Raw genomic sequence first — 23,558 nt, forward strand, 5'->3', positions numbered from 1 at the left:
TTCTTCAACTTGCCGTCCACATCAGCACCAACTGTGGCGATCTCCTCGAAGACCTCGGAATTGGTGTGGCCTACTAGGTAAGCGCTCGCAGCCAATTATAGGCCAAGTCGTGGCAAAAGATGTATTGAAAGTCGACTTTCATCAATACGTGAATTATCGACTCAGGAAGCTGTCAACATGAAGTCTTCTTGCAGGGTCTGACGCCGCAAGTTTGGAGTCACCTGACCAATGAGACGGCTAGCCATGGCGTCTGCGGCTTTAGCGATTGATTGACTAACCTACTGCCTTGAACTGCCCTGAACTGTTATGCTCCGCCACGCTTACACGCCGCAGCACACTCAATACACGTCGCAGCCAATTCGGGCTGCATCACCAAACAGCTATTCCATGCCATTACTAAACAACCTCTTCCTAAGACATGTGGCCGGTGGAGCCGGCAAAGGACCCGAACAGTGCCCGTCGAGCTGTCCACCGTCGTCGTGAACGGACATCACCAAGCAGCCGCAAGCGAGTCCGCACTGCGTAAGTGCCATCAGTTGCGTCAGGGCCTCCAGTCTGTTCTTTGCAAATTATTATCAAATATGATTATAGAAACAATTTGACGCTAACGAGCCTCCTTCAGCTGCAATAGCTGCAGCCTTCGACGGATAAAGTGCTCAGGTGAGCAGCCATGTTCCCAATGTCATCGGGCAACCAGGCGTTGCGAATACCCTTTGGATTTCGACAAGGTATCCGTTTCTCGCGCAGAGTTGGAGGCCCTCCAGGCTCGATGCGAAGAACTAGAGCGACGTAATGCGCCCACAACTCCTGCATCCGGATTGGCAATATCACCATCCTCCAGGACTGCCTCTACCTTGGAGACGAGCAATGCTGGTGCGGCATTCGGCAGCAGCGCCACCACTGAGGACTTTGCTCCCTCTGAGGGCCGGCTGCTTCACGACCCAGATGGTACCGCACGTTACCTTGGGCCGTCATCTGGCGCTTACTTTCTCAACCGAGTCAAGGAATTCATGGCAACGATGCAGCCCCTTGTCGGCGCCCAACAGGGCTATCCTCCTCATTCAGGACAAGCATTTCTCACGAGCGTGGGGCGATATCAAACGTTCGACTCGAGGACACTGCAACTTCCGCCCGTTGACCCGTTGCAACTCCCGAGCCAGACGGAGATGACCCTCATGGTCACCGAGTTTCGGTTTTTTACTCAGGATGGCAATGGAGATTTCCCTAGCGGTGGCATTTTCTACTGGGGCAATCTATCATTCGCAAACCAGTTTCCTTATGATGCGGCAGCTGTACGGGCATCGGGTCAGCTCGCTCTCTTGCACATGGTTCTGGCTGTAGCAGCTCGTCTGGGATCTGCGGTGCATTGGAAAGATGAAGATTGTAGTGAACATTTTTTCTCCAGAGCACAGCAGATACTTGGCAACCCCCTTGATATCACTAACCACACCTCACGCGACACCTCTGTCATGCTTCTTATGGCATTCTATTTGATCGAGGCCAATCGTCGTGATGCCGCTTATATCATGGTCAGCGTTGCCTTACATCTCGCCATAATGGATGGCGCCCATTGCAGCTGCGGTCAGGGTGAGGACTTCAAACGTACGTTCTGGACCTTGTATATACTTGATTGTTGGCTATCATCTGTACTCGGACGACCGCCCAGTATCTCGGACAGTGCAATTCAATTACAGTTACCAGAAGAAACGCCGTGAGTCCATACCAAACCATCGTTAATTGACCACTCAATTTATTCACCAGCCTGTTCGCTGACTTTACGACACAGCGGATTTCCAAGCCCAGTTGGTCTTCGTGCGCACATTGATCTTGCAAAGATCTCGCGTTACATCGTATGCAACGTCTACCGAATAGCTTCATCCGATCAGTCTTCGGCCACGTCTCTACAGCATGTCGAACATGCTCTTTCGTTACTACAGCAGTGGCTGGCATCTCTGCCTCCCGCGCTGCAGATCACCGGTCAGCAAGTGAGCAAAGATAGAGCTTGTCTCGTGCTACATCTCATGTATAACCAAGTAAGCTTTTTTGCAGCTAGTACTGGACACCGTGACACGATTTAACGCATTCGACTTATTTAGGACATAATCCTCACAACGAGACCGATATTTTTCGCAGCTACCAAGAAAGTACTCGCTGACAGGTTTCTATGGCAAAAGTCTCACAAAGACAGGACAGAAAACTATCAGGGTGATTTGTACATGGCTTACGTCGGTCGCTGTCGCGACGCCGCCCGCGAAAATATTCGGCTTGGTCGGCTCATTCGCGATATCAGCCCCAGGCAGAGGCTCACTCATCAAGAAGCGCACGCAGTGTTCAACGCAGCTTTAATCATGTTGATGCAGCAACTTGCTTCTCTCCAATCAGAACCAGCAGAGACTAATGATGTCGCGTTTGCAATTGAAGTATTTCAGCAAGAGGCGAGATTAGGGAACAACTTCGGGCTAGATTGTCTCACGGTTCTACAGGACTTGAGTTTTATTGCCCGTGCGCTGCCACAGGCTCAAGTCTCCGTAGCCGACGAGCAAACTACATCTGCTGTCACATATACGACCAGCAGTGAAGCGAATGGTCAAGTCGAATCTGCCATTGCTGCTCCAGATATCGACCTCCTCGAGAGTTCATGCGAAGGTCAGGCTGGGGTGGAGCTAAATGATGCATTGTTCAAGGAATTACAGACGTGGCTTGAGAATGACTATTTAGAGATATACAATGATCTCAGACTTTGAGAAGCAAAGTGGAAGCGCTCTTTGTAATTATTTACTGTACTTATTATGTATAACTAGTCTGCTAGGCAAAGATGAATACGCTATAATGGCATCACAAGCCATAAATGAAGGTGTACTTGCGATCGCCATACCGAGTGTGATCGGTTCTTTCACGCTCCAATTCCTCTGGGGTCATTCGGGCCATCTTATCTTTCTTGTATCGGTTCGCAGCTGCAAGAGCGAATCGGTAACCTGTGTAGCCCAAAAGAGCAACGATTGAAATGCCGAGGGTAACATAGAACGATATTCTGTAGGAAGGGCCATATTTGGCAGCAAAAATCTGCGAACCGATGATGCCTGCAAGATTTCCAAATCCGTTCGCACCAAGTATCAGCGTGCGTTTTCCCGGCTCTGTTTTTAAAACTGTTAGCTACCGTGTAATTCATTGCCAGTTTTTGGAGAAACATACCTGGTGTGTTTCCGCTTAGCCATGCCACAGTTAAAGGAGCAGACACGTAGCATCCGAAGAGCAAAATGCAGAGACCAGCGTATTTGCCCCCGCTCGCCTTGACAGTGACAGTCAGAATCAGCCCGATAATTCCAATAGCAATGCTTGCTATGATGTGCCACCCTCTTTCGTGTCTGTATCATTGTTAGTTGAAAGACCAAGAAGTAATGCGACTTGGAAGTGACTTGCCGACGATCTGAACTCAAAGCAAAGATGTATAAGCCAACGGCGCCGCAGACGTAGGGCGGCACTGTCATCTGTTTTGCGCTGTTAACCATAGTACCCAAAAATGCGATACTTTGGCATGCTTACGAGATTTGCCTGGATGCTTGCGAACCCCAAACCTTGTAGGACAAGAGGCAGGAATATGCTAAACGCTTGCGTGGGGACACTGGCACAAATATTGAAGATGATGACGCCGTAGAACTTCCAGTCCTTGACAGCCTCAATAGCATCACGTCTGGAGAGTTTGTCCTTCTCCATGCCGTCCTTGCCATATTCATGCAAAATAAACAGTGCAGTATCGCGTCGCATACGTTCCGCAGCGAATTCGCGCTCCTGTTGCGTGAGAAACCACGCGGAACCTGGACCTCTAGGAAGTAGAAAAAACGCCAAGATTGCGACAAAACAGGTAAGACTGCCCTCAATAATGAAGAGATACTGCCAATTGAGCAAGCTGCCGCTTTTCAGATGAAAGACACCAAATGCTGGTTAAATGTGTAAGTCGAATTATGTCCAGCTGGAATGGAATGGTGGCTTTTGTAAGGCTTGGACCAAGACTTACAGATGGCACCCGAGAATGCTCCAGCAATCGCGTATTGACCGTAGAAAATAGCCACTCTCACTGCTAGGTCGAATCGTCCGTAGAAAAATGATAGGTAAGAGACACATGTCGGGTAAAAACCCGCTTCAAAAAGCCCAATCACAAGACGAATAGCAATAAGTGAGCCTTTAAGAAGCTAATTAGCTCATTGTACCAGTTAGAGGAGTTTAGAGAATTATGGCTTACCTCGTCCTTTAATGAATGCTTGCCCGATGGTCAAAGGTCCCCAAGAGAACTAAAATGAATGTGTTAGAGGGCTGATGGATGGAAGTAAGAGGAGGTGCATACGAACCGCCAAAAAAGGGATCCAGATCTGAGGTCCAATCCATCTACCCAGGGCAGCAGAGGGTGGCTGGAAGAGAACAAAGGTGATAAAGAATAGTGATACAGCAAAGCTGAGGTCTGCTGGTTCAGCTCCAATAGCCTTGGTAAACCCTACATGAATCGCGATTAGTGACGGCAATTCGCTGGCAGCTTGAGTGTTGCCAAATATAGCAATCAGAATCATACCTTGGGTCTCAGCATTACCAATGTTGCCTTTATCAAGACCGTTGAATAGGTACACCAGTGACAGCAAAGGCAGCATGGCAAAATCCATTTTGCGATTGACTCGACGACTGAGTTCCGCCTCTTCAGGTGATGAAGGCACAAAGCCAATTGGACCAGTCTCTGATGCTGCAAGTTGGCTGTCGGAAAATTGAGGACTCTTTCCAAACACCGTCGAATGATCATTCCCAGAAGTTTCCTCCAGGGTGACTGAAGGTGACTCGCACCCTGGCTTCTCTGAGTCAAATTTAGGGATGGTAGCCATGATGAAGTTGATGATTGAAGAGTAGACGCTCATCCACTTTCCAGAAGCACGATTCGATACTCCGCATTTTATATTTCTTTAATCTGTCACAGATGTTCCTGGGGGCAAAATCTGGGGAAGTTTGGAAAAGTGCCAGCACACCAGGGTAGCGACCCGAGACTCTTGCCGAGTCAGACATAGTGTGGAGTTCTTATACCACACCAATCATGGCTGCTAGACTCGGATATTTAGGAAATTGATCCAATAGTTTTAAGTGTGGAGTAGCTTGGGATGCCATGGCCCCGGGTACTGTCCCGGTGGCGACACCCCTTGTTCGACCCGGGTCAACACCCGATACTCCCTGTTGAAGCTCGTTTAGCTTCCAAGCTCTTGTGTAACTTGTAACCCTTAAATGGAATTGATACTAGTACGTTCGTAAACTTCTCGACTGCAACGTTCTCTGGTCATTTTCCTTATTCTTTTCCGTCAAGATGGGTTCCTTGTCATCCACGCAGCAATGGGACTACTCTACTCCTGAGGTCTTTGATCCAAAACATGGCAACAAAGCAAATAAAACAATCGACATTGGTCAAAATGGGTCGACTCTATCAGCCAATATCTACGGACGAGTGAGTTTCTGAAATAGACTGTGGAATTTTAATGACAAATACTAAGAAACCACAGGCTCTTCAGCTTAGTGCGTATCATCCCCATCACGGCATCATAGTCGCCGCCTCTTATGAACAATTCGACGGCACCAGATACTATGATCCATTATACGTACGCGACTATCGGAAGCGTATGCTCCAGATGGTCAATGAAGAAAACGAAGGTTTCGGCTTATGCATTGCCAATATTGGCTCGAGAACTGCTGTTGACTTGACCGAAATGAACACGGCCTGCTTTGGTTTCGACACAAGAGATGGTGCTGCGGTGCGTTACGTCGTAAGTGTTGATGAAAAAGGGCGACTTAATCAAAGAGCCCATATCGTCAACACTACGAGCCACGAAATTCAGGTTGAATATCAGGTCAATCTTCGGGTTAGTGTCCATAGAGCCTCGTACGGACAACTTACTGAAGGGGGCCCGATTCCGCTACCAGAGTGTGAGAATGCTCTCGAGGTCAATGATGAGGAATGTTCTTTTATCATAAGGAACAAATTCCTCGGGGCTCACCTTATGGGCCTATTGGACATAAATGGCATTCCTGCACCACTGGTCGGTCTGGCAGATGTAACCCAGCCGGGTTTGCTGACAGGTGTATCTACAAAACATCAGTCCGTCTCTATTGCGCCGAACTCTACAGCCACCATCGGTCTAATTCTACATCTGTCACCCGGATTAAATGGGAACCATAGCTTTTCAGCGCCGCTTTGTGACAATTCAGACGATCTGGGAAAGAGATTCGCATGGAAGAAGCCAGAAACTGTCGATACGTATATTGTTCGGCGCAATGTTGACTATATTCTTGGCAACTGCGCAATCCCTGTCTCTGAATCAGAAGTCGCCCTTATTACTGACCATGTAGCGCTGCCTCTAGGTTGGAACCGAGACAACTAGTAAGTACTCTCGCACTCCTACTTCAGCATGCTGGGCTAATATCACCTACAGCTGGCAGTGGCGCCTGTTGTTATTGACCCGGCGAAACTTGACGTCGTTAGTTACACCTGGTGCGTACAATCAGTACATGCGACTTCTCGATCAATCAATCAAGGGACACTTAGAATGGGTTTTTTTCAAAGCTGAGCGACCCCATAAATTCTGGCACAGGTCATATATCATCACAGGCAAGCCGAAAGACGGGCCTGTATATCAACTCGATCAGCAGTGTTACCCCATGCTAGAGCTCTGCGACTACTTCTCAGAGTATCCTAGTGAAAGTAGCTTTGTCGAGAAGATTCTTTCCTCTCAAGTCGTCACGGAGATTCTCGACCACATTACCTCAAAAAGAGACCTGGATACAGGATTATTCCCTACTGATGAGACCCCAGGCGATGATGAAGTTATATATCCGTTCCACTTTTCTAGCCACGTTTTACTCTGGTACACTCTTTGCCAACTGGCTGACTTGATCCGCTCGGTGCCGACAACTTTAGGAGGTCTGGCGGATGGAATACAATCACTTGCAGATGAGGTTCGCACGCAAACGATGCAACACTTTCTGATAGCCGACCCCGATTCTGGACATATCAAGATTGCTTACTTGGTAGATGGCCATGGCAAGCACACGTTCTATCACGATGGAAATGATATTCCAACTGCTTTTGCTGCCAATTGGGGATTTTTCTCCACCAAAAAGGAGCTAGAGGCGTGGTACAACACAATGAGCTACGCCCTATCAGAGGAGAACAGCCTAGGGTACAGCTCAGGAGGATCTTTTGCAGGACTTGGAAGTGTCCATTCACAAGGGCCTTGGCCGCTTGGGTACTTTCAAGAGATGCTCTATGCAGACGTCAGAGGTGACAAACGGGCAAAGGCGGATGCTCTACAGCGGATCATTGGTGCCATGCAATGGGACGGAACTTTTGGAGAAGCGGTAGACGTTATGACGGGCGAGACCACAAGCAAAGCCTGGTTTAGCTGGCCAGGCTCCATGATAGCGGCAGCTATTATTGACAGCCCAGAGCAAAAAACAAGCGAACAGGCAACGAAGTCAGCTAATACCGGTATCGTTCGTCGCAGTAGTGTTGGAACACCATCCCTCTAGGCGTAGTATGCGAGTAAACTGTAATATAAGTTCGAACTTGGTTAGGGTTAGCTTCTATTCGGCGTCAGCCCCTTAAATACAAACATATATATACATATGCGCACATGACACCTCGTATTATGTCTACACATCTAATTGTTTTTGTTTGTCATGCTATAAACTGCTTCATAATGTCTTGGATTCCAGTCCTGTATGGGGCAATACAAGCCACGTTTATGTTGAGAGACTTCGGCTAATCCGAATTATCCACGCCTCCAGCACCGCAGAACACAGTTTGCCTAGGTTCCAGGACACATGTGCCGCACGACGACTCTAAGCACGGCAAATAATTTCCTACCTCCAGTTGCGAGTCATTGGTACCAAATGATGACCAAAGACATGGTTGTCGGGAAAATACAAGATGCCCATTGGCACGAGGAACTGGAGCGGTCCCAGTCGCGGTATGTGTGGGCCGATGGCCGGGTACCTACCCGCTGACTTTCCTATCTCGTGTTCTTCCTGGTTGCCCCACCCTCCCCAGAAAACAGACTTGCATCCGTGATTCCATTACCTACTAGATCATCAGCTCACTAGGCTCACTAGACTTTCTAGGATCTGTGATATTAGTAGTTGAGTAGCAAAGGGTTTCTAGCCGGTTGTTATCTCTTAAAGATCCGGTCTGGGTCGTTCCAGCAACAAAGTTCTTTGGAATAACGCTTGCCTCGGTTTCTACTTGGAGCAATAGGTTCCCTCTTTATCACTAGGTCAAGAACTAGTTCCAGTGATAAATGACCATTTCCCACATAGACTCTTCGCACGAGTTCAGGTCGCTATTGGTAAGGCCAGTCCTTGGGTACCGCTACTCGCTTCAGGTTTCACGACATCAAGAAATCTCTTGGAGCATCTCAAGCTGCCTCTAAGAGACTAGGTCTACTTCTTGGGACTATCTCATAACGCTCGATTGCTTTTATAATAGAGTAATTCTCATGGAAACTTGTTAGTCAATCAGACACCACCAATATCCAACGATTCTGCTCGTTATATGACACGATCTCGGTATCAACGCCAAGCCCGTGCCATAGACTTCTTGCTGCATTACCACAAGGTGCCTATATTATGTCTTCAAAATTTGCAGATGAGAAAGTGCAAATATGCACCTCGTTCCTACAGGAACATCTCAGCAACCACCAATATCACAAGCAATGTCCCTTCGTTGTTGGGTTGAACGGCATGCAAGGCGTTGGTAAGACAACACTGGTGGCTTCATTGGCGGAAAGTCTCAATAGAAACGGCATAATCACAGTCGTTTTTAGTATTGATGATTTTTACTTGACACACGAAGAGCAAATAAAGCTTGCAAAAAAGAATCCCGACAATGCTTTATTCCAGCACCGAGGGCAGCCAGGTAAACACCAGTCTTTCGCCAAGAAAGGAAATAGAGCGGATTTAGTGACATATCTACAGGGACTCATGATGTCAAACTAGCGAAATCAGTCTTGGTCTCCCTAATAAACAGCCAGCAAACAAAAGTCCCAGTATATGACAAAGCACTTTTCTCTGGACAAGGCGAACGCCTCCCAGAGCAGTACTGGACTGTTGTCAACAATCAAGGTTCCAAACCTGCTCAAGTGGTCATACTAGAAGGCTGGTCGGTGGGATTTCGCCCCTTGTCACCCAAGCAAGTAGAGGCAAAGTGGAATGCTCCCAGCCGGACTTTATACAAACATAAACTCGAGCATTTACTACTCTTAAATGAGAAACTAAGACTTTACGAGGATATATGGAATTGTTTTGATGTATTTATACAGATAGACTCGACGCAAGCAGAATTTGTTTATACTTGGCGGCAGGAGCAGGAGGACTGTTTGAGAATATCGAAGGGTGATCCGCAGGCAGGCATGACAGCAGAGCAGGTGCAGAAGTTTGTGGATGGGTTTTATCCAGGTTATGAGCTTTATACGGAGAGTTTGAGACAGGGGTGGAATCTTCATAGGCCGGGAACTCAGTTGCAAATCATTGTGGGGCTTGACAGAACAGTCAAGCAAGTTAATCGATTGTAGATGGTAGAATAATGGCATAGAAAATGGTGGAAATAGAGTAATGAATCTAGTTCTAGGGTGATAATCCGATTTGACAGACTGGGAATGCGACTTCCGGTTCTACCGTGAGGTTCGCCGTAACGCCTCCGCCTGTCCCTTGGCTGCGTGTATTTGATCCAAGTTTCCTGTAGGCTCCAACTCCGGGAATCTGATTCCCCGCCGTACCGCTGGAGCCTTTCTCAACTTGCTCCGTTGTTGGAGTACCGTAAACTTTTTGTGACAGTACAATTAGCTTATTCAAATATCTACATCTGACATGTTGCTCAAAATCGCCATTGCTACGGTTGCCCGCTCTCACTCAAACTATGGCTGCACTGCTTGTGGAAGCGTACCTTTGGTTCTCCCAGATACTAACGATGTCAATAACGTAGAGTTGGCCTTCAATGTCGTTGGCATGGACGGTATGGGTAGCTGCAACTGTCTTTGCTAAGCGTAAGGCTGAAGATTGAGTACTGGTACTCTTTGCGGGAGCCATTGGGCGCTAGACGAATTACAGTCAATGTAGATAGTAGTCTATAGATAGCATAAAATCGCTACCCCAAATGGTATAAGTGGACAGTCATCGCTTTACATCTATGCTATTCTATTGAGAAACTTGTCTCGTGCATCTTCCTTGGAAATCGGTCTCTAACCTCTCCTCTCATCATCCCATCGACGTAGCACTCTCCAACAAGAGTGTAATGTCCATTTTTGCATGGCCTAAGAACATAAGGCACCCTCCCTCCATTGAAAATACAGATAATGTCCCCATTCCGCGCTGCCTTGGGCACAGCAGCAAAATCGCCTGCGTCTGTAATTGCAAAACGGCGTCCTTGATGCCACTTAACCACGCTCATGTGTATAAGGAGCAATTTATGTATCTCGTCTTCTGTGAAGGATATAGTTTTAAAGCTAGTATTTTTCCTATCCGCGTTGACTGGAACTACTTTTGTAGGTGTGCTGCCATTGTCTTCGGTTATATCTGCAAAGGGCTGCGCTCTGTCGACAAATTTCTCATACAAGGACTGCGCAGCACGAGAATAGATGGTGAATTGAGCGTTTTCCCCGCCGGATGTCATACAACAAATCATCGTTCTCCAGACTCTGTCAATTGTGTTCCTGGTAAGTCGTGCATATTTGTCCCCCAAGGTGTTCTCTCCAACCAGACCCCACGTCTCACTGAGCCACCCATAAGTATTCAAGACGTTGGAAGAGAATCTCAAGTCTTCAGCATCAATTTCTTTTACCGTTTTCTGCGGTAATATTGATGTGTCTATAGTTGTTTTTTGACTAAAAGGTGTCCCCAGAGCGTTAAGGGACCCAATTTTTGTTCCTACGACGTGTATTACGGCCGTACCGTTAGAGAACGCAATTTGTGCAGGCCGGAAATCAGAATGGCGTCCGAGTGCCCACCAAGGATATTTCAGATCTGCATGGTAAATCTTGATGCCTTCATGGAAATACTTTTTACGCAGCTCGAATTCTTTCAGCACATCGTATCGCATGTCAATGTAGTTGGTAGATAGATATTCCAACTTAGGCAACGGCGCAGTAAAATCTGACCTCGTCAAGTCAGGTACCCAGGACGGCAAGGATTCTAGTTGCGGGGACAAAGGAAGGTCGTGGTTGCTGCCAAAAGAGAAGACTTCAAATTGCCGTTTGCGAGTAAGGTACCAGAGAGCAAAGCGACGGTAGACCTCGTCCACAGATAAATTGTAATTCGGCGTCACCTCCCAGTCGGAAGATAGCACGTCGCCGGCCAACCCGATAAGTGCGAAGAGCTTGTCTCGAGGATCCGTGGTTTGGAAACCCCGGGTTAAGAACAGTAGCTCCAAAAGACTATGCCTTTCCCTCCTTCTCATCTTATGCCTTTCGCGCATGTCATGTAGGAAGTAGAAGTTCTCAATTGATTCGTTGCTTTGATACTGTGTCTTCATTCTATAACTGTCAAACTGGTGTCTAAGCTCCAGAACAGCTTGAGCAAACTTGTCCCAGGATATCATAGAATCTCGTGTGACTATCATGGGATTTGATGCCAAGACAAGCTCTTGAATGCACCAGACTCTAGTGAACCATGGGCTCTGGACGACTGGTATGAGAGAGGACCAGTCAAATTTAGCGGATGACTGAGGTTTTCCAAGCTTTGCCACTCCCATATTTACTGCCCCTTCTAATCCGAGCCAGATAAGCAAAGACTGTGCTTGAATGAACAGAGGGTTTATGAAAACAGGCTTAAGTGGCGACCAGTCGGTATGCTTCTCATTGGCTGGTCTTGATGCTAGCTTCCCTACTCCTTCTTGGATATCGTCACGGTTTCCCAGCCAGATGAGCACCCTACGTGCTCTGGTATAGATGTTGCCCATGATACGAACTTGCTGCGTCTTCTCCATGTTGTCGCTTTGGTTGATACAAAGTGCATCAATCCATAGGACCCTGTCTTTATCAGGAAGTCGAAGGCGTTCAAGTGCGTCGTAAAGATTTCTGCCCACTTTTCTTTTTCTGTTGTCGCAGGTAATCTCATTTGTGACGGTTGGGCTTCCCCAGACGTAAGAAAGGGCTTCAAACCCGGGCTTCTTGCTTCTGAGATCACTGTGCTGTAGACTGCATTTGATCGGAGAGCCTTTCTCACCAGGATACAGTACCAGCACCCGAATTTCCAAGGGCCGGGTTAGTGGCTTGTATCCATATTTGTCAGTAGATGCAGAATCCCTGCCACCTTCTGGGTATTCTTCAGCTGCCTCATCACTCCCAGGCATCCAAAAGTAATCATTTTGCGTCCGCCAACTTAACTCTTTCCAAAATCCAATGTAATAGCCTTGCGCAAATTCGGATATCGCATAAACCAGTATAATAAGACCCCAGAAGATTGGTCCTCTTCTCCATAATGACTCCCATGAAGAGGGCTTAGATGCCGAGTTAACTTTTCCTCCGCCTGGTATGCGTCGAAGACGAGCTGAGTGGGTAAACTGTTTCGTAAGAACGCCTTGAGCTGCGAATTTCCGCGAAAGGGATGCGTTTCGAGAGATAATTGGAAGACATGTCGCCAACCTATAGCGGTTGATGGATCTTAAGCTCTGGGGTGCCATCGACGGTTTCATGATTAACGCTCCATGTGCCGCAGAGCCTTGATAGAATATAGCGGTGGGCGACACGAAGTTGCAACTGAGCGAGCGATGACTGACAAATTGTGGACCTAAGAGGTAAGCTTAACTAGAACTGCGCATACGGCTCGTAATTGGCTCAAAGTAATGTCTCCCAATGGTGCTCATTGCATTATTAGATGTTCAGTAATATTTAATTCATTGTAGCACTCTCTTGCAGAAAATCTACTCCTCTCATAGGGCTATTTAGGGCAAAGAACCTTCAATCACAGCGTGTTTAGTTACATTAGATCTCCAAAATTTTACCAGTCTTAGCCCGGAAGCCTTGAGCAATTCCTCCCACTGTCTATCCGTTCGTTCCATGCCCGCAAAGCTCATCATATTGAGATCCTGCAAAGCTAGATCGCGTGGAGCTTGAACACTGGGCACGACTGTGTCAAAGATGAGGATTCTAGAGCTGGGACTTAAGGCAGATCGGGTCTGCTCCAAGATGGTCTGAGAATCTTGGTCATTCCAATCGTGAAATATTCGACGAAAGATGTACGCATGCGCGCCTACAAATTACTATCGTTAGCATAGCTATAGATTTAACAGGCTGGAGAGCAGCGACATACCTTTGACTGTCTGAGGCTCAAAGAAGGATCCACCTTGACCTTGGATATATGACGGTAGACCCTTTGCCTTGGCATCTTCCACCACATCTGGCTGATCTTGTAAGATCATGTTCCACTGTATTAAGGGATAGTTTTCATGTATTGCCTCCAGTGCCTGTCCACGTCCACCACCAACGTCTACAACAGTAACTTGCTCGGTGGGGTCGGCGCCAACGAGGATCTCAAATGGAAAAGGTCCACTGCTCTTGTTCTCGCCGCCTATGGTTGCGACAGAGCGCATGCCACTGTTGAAAAGACGCATTCTCTCGGGATCTTCTTTAAGGTACTCCCAAAAGCCGAGCTTTGTGTTTTGCCCTAAATGAAACGCACTGTTATTGTAATCGTTTGGGTCCTTCCAGTTTGTGAGTTTAAAATACTGAGGCAGTGCGTAGGTGCCTTTGCCAACGAAGTCGTACATTTGCTGGAACATGTCTCGGTTTTGCTCCTTCAAGAAAGCCCTTGAGGCAGCATTGTGAGAGTAGTGGCCTTCAGAGGGATTGTCGAAGACATGCGTGCTGGCGCAAGCTCGAAGAATACGTGCTAAAGGGTTAATCGTTTGTTAGCCTCATTTGGATCACAGGAACTAAGCGTTGCGGGTAGATTAGGCCATAGATCGTACATATAAGTCTCTCATCCGCTCCAGTCTCTTGTGCCAATTGTTGGACGCTTACGCTGGCCCCATCATCCGGAATTAGGCGGAAGACATTCAGGCCAATTGCGCTCCTAATGGCCGCATTCTGTGCGGTCTGTCACAGCATATCAGTATGCGAAGAAAAAGAAAGCCAACTTGTAGATTCATGTGCTCTGACTTCCAAGACCTTACCTGTGTCGCAGTGAAATAGAGATATTCTTCAGGCTCTCTAGCGGCAATTATTAACCTTTCCGCTGCAGCAAGTAATCTTGCTCGCTCTGCATAACTAGCAAAGACCCCATCGTCAAATCCGCTGAGAGCTGATTTTATATCCTCTACAAGAGGGGCAACAGCGCCGGCGTCTGTAAGCATCTTGATCAGCCGAATTTTGAAGACGATTTTTATCGCAAATGTGAAGTAAATGACAGATAGAGTGGAATAAATGCTACACCAAATACCTACTTCTTATCATTCATATGAGAACGCAACGCATCGCGAAATGTAGACATCTCGCGTATTGCAGTCATCTCCACTGAGAGACGCATAGAGTGTGCCATTCATTAGTGTAGGATGACCTGCTGTCAAGGGTCTGGCTTATCTGACTGACATATTACCGCTTCAACGGCGGGAGCTCACGGAAGGCGGAGGGCGGAGGATGTTTCGGAGGACGGAGGGATTCTCCGTATTATTGGATGACTCTGCGTCTCTGCGTCGCAATACAACGTATTGATTGCGAATAGCATCGTGGGCATGAGATGCGCAATTGTGCTTATCAATGGCCGCAGTACGGGCTGTGGCGCTGTTTCGTGATCGCATCGCCCATTGGATTGATGCCACAATGTCGCCTTCTGCTACCACTACGGCTGGGTTTGTTCCCAGTGACCGTCTCAAGGTGCTGGTCATTGGAGGAGGCCTTTGTGGTCTGGGAACCGCAATCTCAACCTCGCTCGCCGGCCATAGCGTAACGGTTTTTGAAGCAGCGCCTGAGCTTCATGAAATTGGCGCTGGCCTCCAGATCACGCCCAATGCCAATCGCCTGCTGCAGGGATGGGGCCTGTGGGAATCCCTGGCCCCTGTCGCAGCCGCGCCGCAACAGCTAAGCATTCGAAGATTTGACGGCCGACTTTTGGCGCAGAGATTAGATTATGATGAAGAGACAAAACGCAAATACGGCGTCCCAACCTGGTGTCTGCATCGAGTCGATTTGCAACAAGCACTTCTCCGGCGTGCTACAGAATTGGGTGTAGAGATTCGCTTTGGCCAGCGGGTGCATGACATTGATTTTGAGCGGAACCAGATCACACTCGAGAATGGAGAGACTGCTGTGGGAGATATAGTGATTGCTGCAGATGGCCTATGGTCCGCCGTCAGAAACAAATTTCTCGGCATTGAGACACCACCAAAACCCACTGGTGATTTGGCCTATCGCGTGACAATCAATGTCGATGAGATTGACGACCCAGAGCTTTTGGAGGTCATTCAAAAGCCAGGAAATAACATATGGATTGGACCGTCAAGGCACGCTGTTGGATATAACGTGCGCAATGGGAAGCTGTTCAACATGGTCCTTCTAGTTCCAGACGACTTACCAGAAGGTGTTCGAAAGCAACCGGGAAATATCGCGGAGATGCGGAAACTATTCGAAGACTGGGATCCAATGTAAATTTTTCCTCGGCTCATCAAAGGCATCTGCGTTTTCAACTACTGATAATCGCTAGTCTTACAAAGCTGTTAGCTAGAGTTGAAAAGGTGGAAAAGTGGAAGTTGATGCACCGTGAGTGGGCGAGAAAGCAAGAGGTGGTCGATGTTACTAACCTCGCCCTTAGATCCTCCCCTTGAACGATTAGCCATTGACACTGGCCGATTCTTCATTGCGTACGCTGTCCTTGATGAACCTGAAGTGCAGTAACAAATACTGATCGAACTACGACTGTAGAGGAGACGCAGCCCACCCCATGCTACCGTACTTTGCTCAAGGCGCAAATTCATCTTTCGAGGATGCAGCCGTATTAGGACATCTTTTGTCCAAAGCTTCCTCAATCAAAGAATTGCCAATTATTGCGGACATCTATTCCAGAATACGACGAGAACGAGTATCAAGAATTCATAGCGAAACTTTTGTTCATCGCGACGACTTTCACCTACCTGATGGACCAAAACAAGTCCAAAGAGATGAATTGCTATATAATTCATTCACTAAGGATGACTGGTAGGAACCTTTTACCTTTATTTTATATCTATCATTCTTTTTTCCTAATGTGCGATTCTTCTAGGACACATCCGAAGATTCAGCCTTGGTTGTGGTCTTACGATGCGTATAAAGCTACAGAGGAAGAATACAATAAAGTAATCACGAAATGAAGAGAAACAATAGAAGACAGACAAATAGCATGCTGGATCCTTGAAAAGTGTTACAATCTTTGTGTATATAAAAGATAAAAGAGTTATGTTCCCAGAGATCTAGCAGAGTATGCCAGGCCACAAACCGGAATATGTAAATACTACATTACGCTTATTTCACACAAATATAAGCACATAGAGAGGTATTTATAGTGCATTACAGAAGTATTAGCATGTTTAATAACCCAATTTATGGGCCTAATCACGCAATATTCGGACGCGGAGCCGAACGGCGCACGGAGTACTGGGTCCGGTATATACAGGTTATATAAGTTATAACTCCCCATCAGCCGTTTGAGCGCAACTCGGTATAGACTTGAATGTAATAGCCAACTAGTCTCCCAACAAATATATTATCTCTCGTCATGGCGAACGCAAAACTCTACGTTGAAGATCAAATTGTCAACGACATCGACGATGCTCATGCAACTACACTTGTCTGGGACGAGTTCCCTGACGTTTTCCATCGAGTGCTTCCTACTAAGCCATGGGGCGATCACGTCCACCCAGCGCCCGTAATTGAGCCGTGGAGTCCGCCAAAAGATCGTGGCCTGTTTGCTGATCCAGATCTGCCCAACTTGCTGGGCCACCCGGGCATCAAACGTGAAGATCTTACACCATCAATAGGGTAGCATACCATTACCGGTACCTCTTCTTTACGAGTGAAGCTAACAGACGACTAGAACACTTCTGACAGGGATCCAGCTGGACGAGTTAACAGATGCACAAAAGGATGAATTAGCACTGCTTGTTGAACATAGGGGCGTAGTCTTCTTTCGTGACCAAAATATCACGGCACAAGGACAACGAGATTTGTTTGATTATTATGGTGAGAGACAAAGTACGTTCCTGGTTTTGCAATTCTAGTTCTCACTTTAATAAATACGAAAAGGGGAGCCTGAGGTTACTCTCAAACAGCCAGAAACTGAAAAGAAGCCTGTCTTGACTCATATTCAGACAAAAGAAGTGTAAGTCATATCAACTGCCAACTTCATATGCTATCATTCCTGGATTCCTGGTGAGATGCTGATTTTTATAGGGATTATCGCGCTGCATATACAAAGGTTAACTGGCCGTTCGCCGATTTCCATGCCGATTCTTCAAGCCATATTAATCCTCCTTCCTTCTCAATGCTTCGAGTAGACGAGCTACCTCCAACTGGCGGAGATACAACTTGGTATGTTAGGTTACCCCTCATCCCATCTCAAGCTACTAAACTACGGCAGGATATCTGGATATGGCACATACGATGCTCTGTCTGGACCTCTTCGCAAGATTGTAGATGGCCTAAATGCTTGGCACACCTCTTTGGTAAAGCTACATCTACCAATCATTAGCTATAAGCGTATTACTCACCATTTGTATCAAGCATGTCAACGGAGCCGTGGAATACCTTTGGAAAGTTCGCCCTAATTTTCGTCCTGTTGAAACCCGCCACCCTGTTGTGCGAGTGCATCCTGTTACTGGGTACAAAGTCTTGAATCTCAACTCAGGCTATGTTGATCGCATTGATGGATTTAACCGCCTAGAGTCGGATAAGTTCTTGGATCTATTGTTCACGCACATACACACGGCACATGATCATATGGTTCGATTTCACTGGGAGAAGAACTCTGTAGCCTTCTGGGATAATCGGTGAGATTTTACCACTCTTAACCCAAGATACAAAAAAGAGAGAGAAACAAAACTGACTCCTATAAAGCGCGGTAACTCATCGCGCTACACACGACTATGCACCTCTACACCGCCACGGTGTACGAGTGACAAATCGCGGAGACATACCGAAGTATGATGCCAGTGGCAAGACACGCAAAGACGTGCTTTATTCACTACGCAATAGTGATAAGATTCCACAGGTTCACAGTTCATATCTGAGAGAGGGAAATTTTCCACGGGATTTTGCACCAAGAGGGCCTAGGGCATAACTCAACAAGGGGCAATCCATGTTTCATATTTGCTTTTTTGAAGAATAGAATGGTAGCTATCCTTATCCAAACAGTATATGAAGCTACCTTGGGGGCCATGCGCTAGAGCCGTCATTTCCCTGTCCAGCAACCTCCCAATATGTCTCTATCAGGGAAGCACTCCACTCACAAGCAGTCCCTGCTCCTGGCATGTCTGCAGTAGTTACAGAGATTTGAGCTTCTTCGGCCGAAGCTGCGGCCGCATTCGCGAGTGCCCACATCAAGGGTACCTGATCAGGCAACATATTGGATTCGGGGCCTTGCAAATCCGTTGCATAGGATCGCTGTATCTGTGTATTTTTGTTCATAGAACTCATGGACACAGGAATAATTCTATTCTCGGCATTAGTAGCCGTGTTTCGAGTATACATAGAATCCGGGCTTGATTCGTACTGTTGTTGCATCTCGACGGTGTCATCAGACACATCATCAGACTGATCGTGTGCCTGCTGGGAACAATAAGATGGAGTTGTCTGGGATATTTGCGTCACATTTTGTGCCCGTTCCCTTATAGATAGAGCGTGCGAGTGAAGTTCCTCGATATTCATCCAGCGACGGTCTCGATGAACGTCAGGATTGTTCTTCCAGTGATTATAACTTTCTTTAACCACTTTCCACGGAGCATTAATGGACTCATTAGGTGATAGGCCTGGTGATGACAAAGTGATGCAAATATCTAACAGCAGATACGCCAGCGCATCCCATTCAACATATGTCTGGAACAACCACAGCCATCGACGGCCCTTACTGTATTGGCGTAATTCGTGTGCATGTTCTAAGAATTCCTCACAGGCTCTGCGATAGTTAGCCCGCAGAGGCATCCCGTGATTTTGATCTGCGCGCGGCTTATAAACAGCTAGCTTCAACTTTGCAAGAATAAGCCTGTTGCTCATAACCGTGACGCAGTCTAGAGGAATTGCCTTGTGGCAATACGATAGGTACTGTTTCTCAATGCGCTCCTTGAATTGATCTACCGCTTGGCACTTTTGCGCTTCATTCATTATCTCATAATTATTGATTCGGCAGAATCGATCCGAAAACACAATTCGTCGTGCAAAGTGGCTCACTTCGAATCGCACCAGGCTAAACAGCATCTCGCTTCGTCCCGGTTGTGGATTCAACTCACCTATATGAGGGTCTAGGCTTATATCATTGACGTTTAGTGGTAGCTCTGTACGAAGATTTGGTTCGATAATGTATGGTTCTCCGCCGAAATCTTCGGCAACACGAACGTCCAAGGTACAGATCTGCCACCAAAGCCGGCGCCTCATTTCAACCTCAAATGTACACATTCCGGGGATGTCGATATGGAGGCCCAGCTTCATGGCATTGCCAATTGCGAGTCCGATAAGAGAGCAGACGTCGGGGCCATTTTCATCTAGTCGCCCACAGATCTGTTGTTAAAGTTTATCAGATGCGCTACTTCAAATCATCCACTCTGCTCCTCGGAAAGGATGATTACCAGATATATGACAAACGCTCGTAATACGGTTATATCTTGTGAGCTCAGGAAATTTGCTCTTGCTAGCGCTCGCTCGACTCCCTCTCGATACCTGAAAGCGGTCAATAATGCCATGTTAAGGCAGAAAAAGAAGCAAAGTATAACAAGGCGACATCCACGTGCCTTTGTAACAAGAGCGGTTTCTCCTCTCCAAATTCATCACGACATTCCGCAACCGATATAGAAATGACAGTGGAATAATATATTGCAAACATCAAGCATTCCGTAGCTGCGTCGGGTATCTCTCGGCCTTGACTTATGCTCATAACATGCCTTTGAATAGAAGGAACGTGAAAAATCTTGAGGAGTGGGTCGACCACATCAAGATATGTCTGCCAGATGAATGAGATGCTTGAAGGAGGGGGGTGAAGGGCTTCGAGGGGTTGCGATATGCCAGCCAAGCTGTTAAACGGCAAAGATTGCAAGAGGTGAGAATTTGTCGATCGAGCACCGGTATTGTATTGACTTGAATTTGACTGCGAGTTAATTCTTGGCGAAGACCAGCTTGGACTTGGCAAGTCATGTGCATCCTCCTAGAGATGGTGTGTCAGCTGCCGTGTAATTCTATACACGCTTCCGCTGATTCTGCCGGATCCTTACGATAGAGAACTGGTGCTCTCGCTCAGCGTGATCCTGTCTGCTGGGCGGTTCCGGATTCGCATTCAGTAAATTTCCAATACGCGTAATCTTTTGTTCCAGAGACTGCAAAGTGCACTCGAGACTCTGTACTTTGGCTGCCAGGTCGCTCTCCCCATGGTTGCTTCTGTTTGGTCGCCATGAAGGATATGAACATTGGAGTTTGATACGTGCGCAATAGGAGCAAGGCAGTGACCTATCGCACTTGATCTTGCGACGACGGCATTCAAGGCATGAGTGTCCCGGAGCAATCACTCTTCGAGCCATGAGTTGCAAATTAGACTCGGCTAGACCAGGCGTTAGTGTTACGATCGCTACCCAGCAATGAAACCGTAACGGATGTGTATGTAATATGTGAATATCGTTCGACCCCTGGGCCACAGGATTAACCGTTTTTGACCGAATTGTGCTCCCAATCAAACATGGAAAACAAAGATGAACAGAAAATAACTGGAGTGACAGTCACAAGCTTGCTCGCAATGAAAGGCATGTCCCTCTCTGCCTAGCAACACAGCCAGATGACGCAAAGTTGCATGGTGGTGCGGAGGCCGCTCCTATTGGCGAGAGCGGACATGACGGAGCCGCGTCCGCATTTCTAAGCGACGACGCCATCTTGCCGCCAGGGGTTCAAGAGAAGTGAACCAATAGGGAGGCAGCGATTGCACAGCCTAAGTCTCGCGACTCCAGGGCCCTCGTTTGACGATCAGATTGAATATGTAAGTAGCCCCACTTGAAGAGACAGTGGCATAGTTTATGTAATTACTTTCTCTGCTGAATGGCAGTAATTGAGCTACAAGATGGTGGATAGTTATTGTAAGCAGCTTTTCATATACACACTGCAATCGTCATTGAACTACCAACGTTTCTGAGCAAGTTTTTTCAGAATCTTGCTAGATATCCAGGCGTTCTTCTAAAACTGCTTTCAGATATAAAAGTGCCGAATATGCCCTCCTTCCTTCGTCGTCTCTTCCCCAAGAAGAGCAAAGCATCTGATCATTCATCCTCATCTCCCCAGCAAAAGGTCAGTTGTTAGAGCTTGATACAGTAACCTTGATTTATATCTCTTTACTGACTTGAGCCTAACTCAGACAACAAACACTTCTATTCCAAAGTCCAAAATGGCCTACAAGAACGTCGCTCTCGTTGGTGTATGTGGCAACATAAATCGATGACCTTCATTTCTTTTGCTTTGCTCACATATTTCTAGGCTAGTGGGAACATTGGTAAGATCATTCTCGAGGGATTGATCGCCGACGGAGGTTTCAACATTACTGTTATCTCTCGCAAAGACAGCTCTGCCACTTTCCCTTCTAGTGTCACTGTTTACAAATCCGATTTTTCTGAGGGAGACCTTCAGGCAGCTTTCAAAGGCCAAGATGCGGTTATCTCAACCCTTGGTGCAACCGGTTTCGGCGAGCAGAAGAAGCTTGTTGACTCTGCCATCAGGGCTGGTGTCAAGCGTTTCCTACCTTCTGAATTTTCCTCCAGCAGTCAGGATGCTGCTGTTCTTCAGCTGCTTCCTCTCTTTGGTCAGAAGTCGGAATTAATTGAGTACCTGAAGTCCAAGCAATCAGCCGGCTTTTCTTGGACAGGCGTTGCTAGCTCTATTCTGTTCGACTGGGTAAGCAACTAATAAAAGTTTATTTCAATGAATGGGACGAGAGACTGACTTTATGACTCTTATAGGGCCTTGGCAATGGCTTCCTTGAGTATGATCTTGCCAACAAAACCGCTACCATCTGGGATGGCGGTAACAAAAAGTTTACCCTCACTAATGAAAAGGATCTTGGAGCAGCCACTGCGGCTGTTCTAAAGAAGCCTGAGGAAACTGCTAACAAGTATCTCTTTATCTCCTCTGTTGAGACTACTCAGAACGAGATCCTTTCTGCTCTAGAGGAGGCAACGGGCACCAAATGGACAGTCAATAACACCACTACCAAAGAGCAGGTTGATGCTGCCCTCCAGAAGTTAGGTGCTGGCGATTTCAGTGGTGCCCTTGCTCTAGTTCGAGCAACAAGCTACAGTAACACACCTGGCCTCAAGTCCAATTATGCCAAGGATGAAGTTTTATCCAACGATCTTCTGGGGCTGAAGCCTACAAGTGTGGTTGAGACTGTTAAACTTGTCGCTGCTTAAGGGATGGGGGTGAAAGAATATAGAGCATAGCTCAAATTGTACTTTGGAATAATCCAATATAGAAAGCTATTGGCAGGATTTGTTGATGTCCAATGTGCACGCAAATTATTAGCCAAGATGGTGTAATGAAGTACTTATATGAGTCACAAAAGTATACGCAGTTCACAAACTCACGAACATATACTTCTACCCCTACCGATATGCCAGAAACTCATGGTCTATCTCAATGTCGTAATTCTTATCAGGGATCACATAAACGATGCTGACTGCACCACTCTTTCATAATGCGTATACCAAGTACAGTTAGATGAAGGAATGAGGCCTCCTTGCCGCTGGCTGCCTACCATATTCCAAATTGACCTCGGTATGATGGGCGAGTTGGGATGGCGCAAGAAAGCCCACCTATTGGCAGCAAAGCGAGATCCAAGATGTATTCAGCGGTTTAGGCTAATATTCGAAGACAGTCAGACACTATGGAGCCACGGGTAGCGGCACCTCGTTAGTACCGTATTCCCTCGAAAAATTAGCCAGTGAGCTTCTCTACATGCCAACTATAGCAAGCTAGCTGGCTACTCTTCCTAGGAAATAGTGGAGAAAATCCGATCAGATTGTGGCAAAGCACACTAGTCAATTTTGCGAGGGAATACGGTATTACGTGAAGTCTGCAGCTGGGCTGGTAAAGCAGAAGCAGTAGTGATTAATTCCCTAATTAGTCCACATAAGCACGATAGGCAATTTCCACGTGTACACGCACACACATGATAAGGTGGTCCACTCATGCCTTCATAACCAAATGTGGAAAATGCCTACATGTAACAAACCAAAAACCGAAACGCTAGTGTAGAATTCTATAACCCTGGGTAAACACAGTTACACTACTCCATATATGCACCTCCATGGAGACCTTCACAGGGCAGACACTGTGTTC

The 23,558-nt window shown here is 47.0% G+C and overlaps 8 protein-coding genes across 9 annotated transcripts; 5 read left to right on the forward strand and 3 right to left on the reverse strand.

The window, feature by feature from the left end:
- The first annotated feature begins 303 nt into the window (after nucleotides 1–303).
- Nucleotides 304–2,851, forward strand: TrAFT101_011683 (uncharacterized protein). The gene is made up of 4 exons (XM_024905414.2): nucleotides 304–522; nucleotides 623–1,711; nucleotides 1,787–2,033; nucleotides 2,097–2,851. The coding sequence occupies exons 1-4, from the start codon at nucleotides 419–421 to the stop codon at nucleotides 2,742–2,744; spliced, it is 2,088 nt and encodes a 695-aa protein (XP_024757893.2). The 5' UTR covers nucleotides 304–418; the 3' UTR covers nucleotides 2,745–2,851.
- Nucleotides 2,836–4,865, reverse strand: TrAFT101_011684 (uncharacterized protein; the record flags this gene model as incomplete). The annotated part of the gene is made up of 7 exons (XM_066129339.1): nucleotides 2,836–3,134; nucleotides 3,193–3,365; nucleotides 3,515–3,938; nucleotides 4,016–4,180; nucleotides 4,241–4,289; nucleotides 4,347–4,489; nucleotides 4,565–4,865. 7 exons carry the CDS (start codon nucleotides 4,863–4,865, stop codon nucleotides 2,836–2,838), a joined length of 1,554 nt encoding a protein of 517 aa, XP_065985471.1.
- Nucleotides 4,866–5,335: 470 nt separating this feature from the next.
- On the forward strand, nucleotides 5,336–7,551 carry TrAFT101_011685 (uncharacterized protein; the record flags this gene model as incomplete). The annotated part of the gene is made up of 3 exons (XM_066129340.1): nucleotides 5,336–5,473; nucleotides 5,529–6,403; nucleotides 6,456–7,551. The coding sequence occupies 3 exons, from the start codon at nucleotides 5,336–5,338 to the stop codon at nucleotides 7,549–7,551; spliced, it is 2,109 nt and encodes a 702-aa protein (XP_065985472.1).
- A 3,368-nt stretch (nucleotides 7,552–10,919) lies between these two features.
- Nucleotides 10,920–12,708, reverse strand: TrAFT101_011686 (uncharacterized protein; the record flags this gene model as incomplete). Its single annotated transcript, XM_066129341.1, has 2 exons — nucleotides 11,022–12,708; nucleotides 10,920–10,941 (listed from the first exon to the last, which is right to left on the reverse strand). Exons 1-2 carry the CDS (start codon nucleotides 12,704–12,706, stop codon nucleotides 10,920–10,922), a joined length of 1,707 nt encoding a protein of 568 aa, XP_065985473.1. The 5' UTR covers nucleotides 12,707–12,708.
- A 2,063-nt stretch (nucleotides 12,709–14,771) lies between these two features.
- TrAFT101_011687 (uncharacterized protein) lies at nucleotides 14,772–16,389 on the forward strand. Its single transcript, XM_024900833.2, has 5 exons — nucleotides 14,772–15,652; nucleotides 15,712–15,767; nucleotides 15,820–15,868; nucleotides 15,930–16,202; nucleotides 16,267–16,389. The coding sequence occupies exons 1-5, from the start codon at nucleotides 14,832–14,834 to the stop codon at nucleotides 16,352–16,354; spliced, it is 1,287 nt and encodes a 428-aa protein (XP_024757887.2). The 5' UTR covers nucleotides 14,772–14,831; the 3' UTR covers nucleotides 16,355–16,389.
- Nucleotides 16,390–16,758: 369 nt separating this feature from the next.
- On the forward strand, nucleotides 16,759–18,318 carry TrAFT101_011688 (uncharacterized protein; the record flags this gene model as incomplete). Its single annotated transcript, XM_066129342.1, has 7 exons — nucleotides 16,759–17,021; nucleotides 17,077–17,234; nucleotides 17,286–17,361; nucleotides 17,433–17,570; nucleotides 17,620–17,704; nucleotides 17,763–18,028; nucleotides 18,096–18,318. 7 exons carry the CDS (start codon nucleotides 16,759–16,761, stop codon nucleotides 18,316–18,318), a joined length of 1,209 nt encoding a protein of 402 aa, XP_065985474.1.
- Nucleotides 18,257–20,949, reverse strand: TrAFT101_011689 (uncharacterized protein). Its single transcript, XM_024908619.2, has 4 exons — nucleotides 20,459–20,949; nucleotides 19,982–20,391; nucleotides 19,820–19,910; nucleotides 18,257–19,751 (listed from the first exon to the last, which is right to left on the reverse strand). Exons 1-4 carry the CDS (start codon nucleotides 20,759–20,761, stop codon nucleotides 18,402–18,404), a joined length of 2,154 nt encoding a protein of 717 aa, XP_024757885.1. The 5' UTR covers nucleotides 20,762–20,949; the 3' UTR covers nucleotides 18,257–18,401.
- A 331-nt stretch (nucleotides 20,950–21,280) lies between these two features.
- TrAFT101_011690 (uncharacterized protein) lies at nucleotides 21,281–22,820 on the forward strand. 2 transcript variants are annotated; one of them, XM_066129343.1, is made up of 5 exons: nucleotides 21,281–21,307; nucleotides 21,421–21,515; nucleotides 21,583–21,642; nucleotides 21,702–22,115; nucleotides 22,181–22,820. In XM_066129343.1, exons 1-5 carry the CDS (start codon nucleotides 21,292–21,294, stop codon nucleotides 22,628–22,630), a joined length of 1,035 nt encoding a protein of 344 aa, XP_065985475.1. In that variant the 5' UTR covers nucleotides 21,281–21,291; the 3' UTR covers nucleotides 22,631–22,820. The 2 variants fall into 2 exon arrangements, with proteins under 2 accessions (XP_065985475.1, XP_024757884.2); XM_024906934.2 differs by lacking the exon at nucleotides 21,281–21,307 and having other exon boundaries at nucleotides 21,391–21,515.
- The last annotated feature ends 738 nt before the right edge of the window (nucleotides 22,821–23,558 follow it).

Source organism: Trichoderma asperellum, chromosome 7 (genome assembly GCF_020647865.1).
Source record: "Trichoderma asperellum chromosome 7, complete sequence".
Lineage (NCBI taxonomy): Eukaryota > Fungi > Ascomycota > Sordariomycetes > Hypocreales > Hypocreaceae > Trichoderma > Trichoderma asperellum.

Excerpts from the sequence above, each read along its gene's own strand:
- TrAFT101_011687 (XM_024900833.2), top strand. The coding sequence starts at position 14,832 with ATGTCGCCTTCTGCTACCACTACGGCTGGGTTTGTTCCCAGTGACCGT. Across the intron at positions 15,653-15,711 it reads TTCGAAGACTGGGATCCAAT|TCTTACAAAGCTGTTAGCTA; the intron begins GTAAATTTTTCC and ends GATAATCGCTAG. Across the intron at positions 15,869-15,929 it reads ACTGGCCGATTCTTCATTGC|AGGAGACGCAGCCCACCCCA; the intron begins GTACGCTGTCCT and ends CTACGACTGTAG.
- TrAFT101_011690 (XM_066129343.1), top strand. Across the intron at positions 21,516-21,582 it reads CCTCATCTCCCCAGCAAAAG|ACAACAAACACTTCTATTCC; the intron begins GTCAGTTGTTAG and ends AGCCTAACTCAG. Across the intron at positions 21,643-21,701 it reads AGAACGTCGCTCTCGTTGGT|GCTAGTGGGAACATTGGTAA; the intron begins GTATGTGGCAAC and ends ACATATTTCTAG.
- TrAFT101_011689 (XM_024908619.2), bottom strand. The coding sequence starts at position 20,761 with ATGGCTCGAAGAGTGATTGCTCCGGGACACTCATGCCTTGAATGCCGT. Across the intron at positions 20,392-20,458 it reads GAGAGCACCAGTTCTCTATC|GAGGATGCACATGACTTGCC; the intron begins GTAAGGATCCGG and ends CACCATCTCTAG. Across the intron at positions 19,752-19,819 it reads GAGCGTTTGTCATATATCTG|ATCTGTGGGCGACTAGATGA; the intron begins GTAATCATCCTT and ends CTTTAACAACAG.
- TrAFT101_011683 (XM_024905414.2), top strand. The coding sequence starts at position 419 with ATGTGGCCGGTGGAGCCGGCAAAGGACCCGAACAGTGCCCGTCGAGCT. Across the intron at positions 523-622 it reads CGCAAGCGAGTCCGCACTGC|CTGCAATAGCTGCAGCCTTC; the intron begins GTAAGTGCCATC and ends AGCCTCCTTCAG. Across the intron at positions 2,034-2,096 it reads TACATCTCATGTATAACCAA|GACATAATCCTCACAACGAG; the intron begins GTAAGCTTTTTT and ends CGACTTATTTAG.